The 8,540-nt window shown below is 35.1% G+C and overlaps 1 protein-coding gene across 1 annotated transcript; it reads left to right on the forward strand.

Moving 5' to 3' along the window:
* Window positions 1–678: 678 nt before the first annotated feature.
* Window positions 679–8,540, forward strand: LOC101492643 (ABC transporter G family member 7). The gene is made up of 12 exons (XM_004496920.3): window positions 679–1,058; window positions 1,298–1,488; window positions 1,858–2,008; window positions 2,384–2,516; window positions 3,540–3,741; window positions 4,587–4,863; window positions 5,251–5,382; window positions 6,401–6,621; window positions 6,772–6,984; window positions 7,090–7,174; window positions 7,795–8,089; window positions 8,161–8,540. The coding sequence occupies exons 1-12, from the start codon at window positions 792–794 to the stop codon at window positions 8,169–8,171; spliced, it is 2,178 nt and encodes a 725-aa protein (XP_004496977.1). The 5' UTR covers window positions 679–791; the 3' UTR covers window positions 8,172–8,540.

Genomic DNA, 8,540 nt, shown 5'->3' on the forward strand with positions numbered 1-8,540 from the left:
TCTTGTAGCAAGTTATAATTAAAAAATGTCAAACATATATGTGAAAGGTGTGTGCTGTGAATTGTATATAGAAAGAAGAAAAAAGATTAACTGTTGTGAAATATTACATTGAGATCATCAGGTCTTCACTATTTGTTCAATCCTAACAAGTTTGTAAAAGTTTTAACTAACTAACTAACTAATTTTTGTTCAATCCTAACAAACAAAACCATGTATTGAAACTGATACTGAGCTAGTTGTTAAGTATCTATATGAAAAATGCAAGATAGCTTTAATTGATCGCATTATAGGTGATTGTAGAGAAATTATGCTTCACATGAACAACACTATAGTATGTAGTTCTAGAAGGTCTGAAAATACTGCAGCAATCTATGTCTTCTAAAATAAACAATTATCTATATTTTTTAAAATATTAAAATTGTCAAAAAAATTATTTTTATTATTTTTAAAATATATTTTTATTAATTGACATATTATCTTATTTTTATGATATTCAATAAAAATAAGAGGTGTTTTCACAAAAAATCGGAAATTGAGATTGAGATAAGGAAACGATAAAACAAAAATGGAACCTGTTTTCTTTTTCTCAAGAGTGATACAAAGTCCAGTGTCTCTTTTTAGATTTTTCTATTCGTCTTATCTACACAAGTGGACACGCGTCACTCATGCTCTTTATTCAGTCACAAAACGACGTCGTCTCACGCGGATAATTTATTTTTCTTTATTGTTTTTTTTTCCATTTATCTGTTTGAAGCTCAAAGTTCACTCACAGCTTAGAGTTCAGAACGATAATGGTGGTTTTTGGCGGGAAAAAGGTGCATCAAATTGTCACCGGCTTCGGCGGCAGTGGTCTCGGCCAGGTAGTCGTCGCCGTCGCCGTCTCTCTCCTTGTTCGCATCTTCTCCGCACCCGGCCCCGCTCTCTTGCCGGAGAACGACGATGATCCAAACAACGATTCCCACGACGGTGAAATTCCTTCTCCCTCCGGAAAGGTTACGCCGGTCACAATCCGCTGGAACAATATCAATTGCTCCCTTTCTGATAAATCCTCCAACTCCGTGAGTTTCTATTCCTTCTATAGTTCTCTTTTTATGCCTTCACTTCGTAAATGTTGAAGTCCTGTTTGGTTGCTGTGCAAATCAGAATCTAGTAGTGTGAATAAACCTTATTGTATTAGCTTTGGAGTTTGGATTTTTATTTTATCGTTACATGCATGTGTATGTTACGCCTTTGTAATAGTTCTGTTGCTTTATGGAGATTTTTAGTTTATGATTGGGATTTGATGTGAAATGAATAGGTGAGGTTTTTACTTAGAAATGTGAGTGGAGAAGCAAAGCCAGGAAGATTATTAGCTATAATGGGGCCTTCAGGTTCAGGGAAGACAACATTGCTTAATGTTCTTGCTGGTCAGCTCACAGCGTCGGCCCGGCTTCATTTGAATGGCCTTTTGGAGTTCAATGGAAAGCCTAGTTCCAGAAACACTTATAAGTATGCTTGTTCAATTGTTCTATAGGAATTTGTACTTATAGTTATTTTCCTAATATATATAGGCCTGTTTGGATGATTTATTTGAGTTTATCTACTGTCTAGCACTTGTGAGACTTTTTGAGAGATTTATTAAAACAATTTATGACATGTCCATAAGCTGTTTTAATTTATTTCTGTAAGCTTTTCTGGATAACTTATGAAAACTGCCTATTATAGCTTATATGAAAAAAATTGACTTATTTTATGTTTTGTTATAGAAATAACTTATACCTAAGCACTTATGCTACAAACATTTAATTAAACTGTTTATCCAAACAGAGCCTATATATAAGTTGTTTTTTGATAAATTGAAAAGCCTGTTTGCTGTAGGTTTGCTTATGTGAGACAGGAGGATCTCTTCTTCTCACAGCTTACTGTGAGGGAAACATTGTCTCTCGCTATAGAACTACAGCTTCCTAACATTACTTCGACAGAAGAGAGGGACGGATATGTCAACAATCTCCTTTTCAAACTAGGTTTGGTGAGTTTTTCTGTATCTTGTAATTTGTCTCACCTGGCAAAGTAGTTGCTGGTTATATATTGAAATATAGGAACAGTTTTAAAGTAGTTGCTGGCATCAGCAAACCTTTATATCTTTCTTGAAGATTGAACTTTGGTCCATCAATTATGATTGACTACTGTACTGCTATCCATTCTGTTTATTGCCCTCCATATTTGGATACTTGTTCTCCAGTCTTACAGGTTCCACAAATGAAAATCACCATCAAATTTACTTGTGTATCTTATGCAATTACTTTTAGCTTTCCTTTTTCAGATTCATGATTGACAATGTGTAAGTCTCATTGGATAGTCCTGTGTTACTGATATTACTCCCTTTGGCATCTGTGTGCTTAAGGTCAGCTGTGCTGATACCAACGTTGGCGATGCAAAAGTACGTGGAATTAGTGGTGGTGAAAAGAAACGTTTATCCCTGGCATGTGAACTACTTGCAAGCCCATCTGTTATATTTGCTGATGAGCCCACAACAGGTAAGCATGCACATGTTAAATTGCTTTGCAATGGATTCGAACTTTGCTTATAATATAGTGCACGTGCATGGCTGATATAACAGAAATATAAACTGTTCACCGAGCAAATTGCTCGTATACATTCTTAAAATAAAAAAACAGAAGAAATCAGCAAGAAGTTCAATATGCTTGTTTCGTTTAGCTACATTCTGACCATTTACCACTCTGTTAATTATGGAGCAAGAATTACACTCTGACTTGCTAAGTTGTCCATCCCTACCTGTTAGGAACCAACAAGGGAATTGAGTAAAGAAAATAATCATTTTATTTCTTGATTGAAAATGAACATAATGAGGGGAAAGATATCTCCAATGGTTTCCTTTTTTCACAACTGAGCACTTGCTTGGACCTTTGAATGATAACTCTCGTCTCTTCATAATTTTTATCTAACTAAACCCCTCTGAGTAACTAACTTTCTAAATTAACGGACTCCTCTGGGTTCCTTTAGTGAGTTGCTTCTCGAAAAAAGAAAAAAGTCGAAGATATTGATATATTGAAAGGCTACTGATACAATCTTCGGTGAGATGACCCATTGAAAAAAAGCAACAAACCCCTTCAACTATGGGTTGATTTCAAAAATTCCCTTGTGGTTCAAAACTCAATAACTCATCTCTTCCAACTTATGACACTGTATATTGACTTCTCCTGAGGGGTCTTTCGTGCATACACAAGGGGTTGGTTTTACACTAATATTGCAACAATTGATTGGTTTAGCGAGTCAAATTTTTATGTTTTGAATCACAATGGATCTTCAAACACTGATCTATACTTGTAGGGGGGCCCTTGTGTATTTGACTATATATGCACAGATAGAAATTCCTTTCTACCTTGGATGGTTTTTTATTGTGAAGTCTTGTTTTCTTTTTAAAGTGATAATGCATAAATGACTTCTCCTTGCCATTAGCTGCTGCCATCTGTGGTCAATTTTCGCAGACAATTATAACCTCTCTCTCTCCACTTATTTTGTTATAAAGTTACTTTCAGGACTTGATGCCTTCCAGGCTGAGAAAGTTATGGAAACTCTCCAAGAACTTGCTCTAGATGGTCATACTGTAATTTGTTCAATACATCAGCCAAGAGGTTCAGTATATAGCAAATTCGATGACATTGTCTTGCTAACCGGGGGTACACTTGTTTATGCTGGTCCTGCTCGTGATGAACCATTGGCATACTTTTCAAAATTCGGGTCATTGTCTTAACCTTATTGATATTTTGCCATCATAGATTCTTACTCTGGAATTCCTCTCATTAATTGTAACTGATTTTTTTTTTTTATAACAAGTTGATATATATATATATATATATATATTTTTTTTTTTTTTTTCCTTTCTAAATTTCTAAAAGGAAAGATTCTTTTACCATGTTCTGAACTTTGATACTCCCTCTGTCCCTGAACTTCGGTAGTTTTAGGTTTTGGCACAGATTATAGACTAAATTACCCTAAATAATTATTTTTTAATCACTATTATTTTGCAAATTCTTGTAGTTTTTATTAGTAATGTCATGTATTCCTCTCTGATGGTTGGTGTCAATCTAATGGAGGTGCCTATTTTCAATGCAAAATCTACTAGATGTACCTATTAAAAATATAATACAATTAATGTATGCTCTTGGTTTTCTAAGGGTGTATTGGGAAAAAAGTTGTTTAATTATATCTTGGTTTTAAAAAAAAAAACTAAGTTCAGGGATGGAAGTCCATGCTTAATACCCATTTTGTATGCAGTTGATATATTTTTCTGTTCTGACTTCAATTTGAGATGGTAATTGAAAAATATATTTTGCATTTGTCTGATGACCTTTTTTTCTTTATTTAATGATTCAAGTTGAAAATCCACATCTATTACTTCATTCAACCCAAATGCACAATCTCTTTCTGCATGCTGTTTATTTATTGTAATTGTAAATATCTGAATAGAAGTAATAAACTATGGATTGAAATGGCGATCTTTTTGTATGAATAATTAACATAAAATATATATGACCTTTTTACTGTAATTCTGAACAGTTTGTTGATAATTGCTGATGAAACAGGTACCACTGCCCAGATCATGTAAATCCGGCTGAATTTTTGGCCGATCTTATATCTATAGACTACAGTTCTGCTGATAGTGTGTATTCCTCTCAAAAAAGGATTGACGGGTTAGTTGAGTCATTCTCACATAGACTATCTACAATAATATATGCCACTCCAATTACTTTAGACGATCTCTCTAAAAGTAGAAAGAGAATCAGAATGAGGACTGTAGCAAAGAAGAAAGGGTGCTGGTGGAAACAATTCTGCTTGCTTCTTAGACGGGCATGGATGCAGGTCTGCCTTTTTCAATTCAATCTTTCTACTTATTAAATGGCTGAACCTGGATTATATTGCATGAAAGGACTTGTACATGGTTTTCCTTCTTTCCCGCGTACAAATTTGATGTGTCTTAAGAAAGGACTTATGAGGCTTGAGCCTTGATTAAGTCATTTGACAAGACAACCACAAAAGTGTTATAATGTCATTACTGTTTATTGTTTTCATATCTTGTATGTTGTGCAGTAATTTTTTTTCTTTGACTTACGGCCTCAACCATATTGCCTATTGTCATAACTTCTATCTCTGGAATGTAAAACAAGGATAATTTATATCTTGCTCTCAGTATAAGGTGAATGAGTTTTATTTGTCATTTATTTGATTCATGATTCTCTGGCTGACTAGGCTTCCCGTGATGCACCTACCAACAAAGTTCGGGCAAGGATGTCAATTGCATCAGCAATTATCTTTGGGTCAGTTTTTTGGAGAATGGGAAAATCTCAGACTTCAATACAAGACAGAATGGGATTGCTTCAGGTTTGTGATGTTCTTGATTCTTGCAAGCTTATTTCTCATATTGGCCTGATTCTAATATGCATTGCGGAACAACTTTGAACTGTTTTTATGCTATATATACAATTTTTATTCTACTACGATTGTAGAAAGTAATGTCTATAACTCTATTGGCAAACACATGTGTCTCATTGGCTGTTGTGGAATATTTAAATTTATTATGCATGATAAAATGTTTGTAAGGTAACATTCTAGAAGTGTGATAGTTTGGAATTTTAGGGAGGAATCTGATAAAAATCCTAAGCTCTAATGGGGGAACAACGCTGGTAGCAGAGAACAGAGAGAAGAAAAAGAGAATTAGTTAGAGGAGAGATAACAATTCTTGTTCATGTGAATGATGTGGTGATTTCAATAATTGGCCACCTGGCCTTATTAATAGGTACCAATTAATACTAACAGCATTGAGAATATTCTAACTGCCAATCACTACCACATCATCTGGTAGCATAAAGGCTCGCACAATTAAGAGCTGACCGAAGGACATAAAATGAGAGTTTCAACTTAGGCTAAATAAGGAAATACTAATGTAGCAAATTCAAATAAACATAGCACAGGTGATACTTGTGACAGTATGTAATGCTATAACAAGAAGTCATCTTCAGATACAATGCTGTGTTATTTGACTATTGATTGTTGGATTTTTGTTTTAGATATACCTTCAAGTGTTTATTTGTGCTTTGTGTACCTCAGACATGCTTTTATAAGGCTTGAGTTTTTAAAATATTAGTGAATTTTTGCTTATTAACCTAAAGTAAAACTGAAATAATCAAATATTATGGGGATTGCCAGTTAATTGTGTTGGGATAGTGTTATCCAAATCTAGTAGACTTACTGCTTGAGTTCCACCTTTTATAGTAATTATCTCGACAGATGTTTTGAAATGCTTCGAACTCAAATAACTAAGAGAACTTGTTATGTTCTTTAAATGACAGTTTGACTTGACTAGGTTTGCCTTCCTGAATTACATGGATGTCATTTTCAGGTTGCTGCAATAAACACAGCTATGGCTGCCCTCACAAAGACTGTAGGCGTGTTTCCAAAGGAACGGGCAATTGTTGATAGAGAACGTGCTAAAGGCTCTTATTCTTTGGGACCATATTTGTTTTCGAAATTGTTGGCTGAGAGTCCTATTGGAGCAGCATTTCCTTTAATGTTTGGTGCTGTTTTGTACCCAATGGCACGTCTTCATCCTACTTTGATGAGGTTAGTTTCATTAGTTGGTCTCTGAGCTACTCCCTCCATTCCTTTTAAATTGTTACTTTTGCTTTTTCTCCGTCTTCACTCACATCTGCCTTTTCTCTTTGTCATCATGAGGGATTTATTCTAGTTAATTATGTGCATCTCACATTTTAGATTTGGGAAATTCTGTGGAATCGTCACTGTGGAATCTTTTGCTGCATCTGCGATGGGTCTTACTGTGGGTGCTATGGTTCCAACCACTGAAGCAGCAATGGCAGTAGGCCCCTCTCTTATGACCGTTTTTATAGTGTTTGGTGGCTACTATGTCAATCCTGAGAATACCCCAATCATCTTCCGCTGGATTCCTAGTGTTTCTCTGATTAGATGGTAAGCACTAATCTGATTTATTAGTAAGCAAAGGGAGTTAACTTCAACTATATAACTCATACTACGAAACTGATGAATACCAAATTGATTTATGCACACTTTCAGGGCCTTTCAAGGACTTTGCATCAATGAATTCAGTGGTCTTCAATTTGATCATCAGCATTCATTTGATATTCAAACTGGAGAGCAGGTGAGGATAGAGCCTCCGATCAATTTAAGTTCAACTCAACTAAGATCAAATTTGATAAATTGAATAAAATACTGATATATTTATATTATGACTAGTGCACAACAAAACTGGAAAAAATTGACCTAATTATTAAAAAACACTTGAAGGGAAAAGGAAAACTTGAAAACATGGTTGCATTTTAGGGTTGACAAGAAAGTACTGGGAGGTGATAAAAAGGAAATCCTATAAACTGACCTAATGGGATAGACTAATCACCATCGGTTTTTTCCCAAGTTTGCATGTTATAATATAATTGAAATACAGCTGTTCGTAGAGTTGTAATGCATTTGTTCTTACTCCATAAAATAAGTAGCAAATTGAGAATATTATCTGGACTTGCAATCTACTCTCATCTATCCATTTCTGTTTGAGTTAAATTAAAATTAAGTATCTATTGTCATTGTTTTTTGGGCGACTGTTTTTGTAGAAGAGACATCATCACATAATCAATCATATAAGATTCGTATTTTGTTTTCCACTGTCAAAATACATGGAAAGTATAGTTGTTTATTTGGGGGTTGTGCTTTCTTGAATTCTGATGAACTGATGCATTGCACCTTATTACCTTCCCTCTTTCACAGGCACTAGAGCGTCTTTCCTTTGGAAAAATTAGGATTAGGGATACAGTGATAGCGCAAAGTAAAATATTGTTATTTTGGTATTGCACCACCTACCTTCTCCTTGAGAAAAACAAGCCCAAATACCAGCAACTTGAAATGACCCCTCCTGACCTCAGCAAACCACATTTAAAACTCGAGGAATTCAATGCTGAACAAGTTGATCAGACACATGAAGCACCAGAGGTTGACCAAGTTGGTTCGGACGAGCCCATTGAGTCACCTGAAGTAGACCCTGTTGGCTCTTTTATTCTAGAAGGTTTGTAATCAGCTGGGCACTACTGCTGTTCTTATCAGACATTCATATATTTATTGATTTATCTAATACAGGTGCTCAGTAGAATGATATTTTGCAAAGGATGACCTGCAAATACTGAGAAGTAAGCCGTTTCCTATAGAACAAGACCACAATCACTGGTAATACACGATGTCATTATTGGACATCCAAATCATACGATTATTTTAACAAATTCTTACCTGGCTGTAATAATAATAAACAGTGATAGTGGATACTCTTGTGCAGTTTCATGTTTGGTTCATTTGATTAAAGCACTTTTTTTTCATTCCGGGACCAGAGTATGTAGAAGTGGTCCGGGCAGTTGAATTAGTGTTATGCCTATGGATACTAACGTGAAAATTGAGGCAGGCGGAAGGTTCTGCGTTCTAGAATTTGCTATTTCTTGCCCCAATGTTAAGAGCTTTTTACGTCA

Source organism: Cicer arietinum, chromosome 4 (genome assembly GCF_000331145.2).
Source record: "Cicer arietinum cultivar CDC Frontier isolate Library 1 chromosome 4, Cicar.CDCFrontier_v2.0, whole genome shotgun sequence".
In the NCBI taxonomy this organism is placed as follows: Eukaryota; Viridiplantae; Streptophyta; class Magnoliopsida; order Fabales; family Fabaceae; genus Cicer; species Cicer arietinum.

Excerpts from the sequence above, each read along its gene's own strand:
- LOC101492643 (XM_004496920.3), top strand. The coding sequence starts at position 792 with ATGGTGGTTTTTGGCGGGAAAAAGGTGCATCAAATTGTCACCGGCTTC. Across the intron at positions 2,009-2,383 it reads TCCTTTTCAAACTAGGTTTG|GTCAGCTGTGCTGATACCAA; the intron begins GTGAGTTTTTCT and ends TGTGTGCTTAAG. Across the intron at positions 3,742-4,586 it reads GCATACTTTTCAAAATTCGG|GTACCACTGCCCAGATCATG; the intron begins GTCATTGTCTTA and ends CTGATGAAACAG.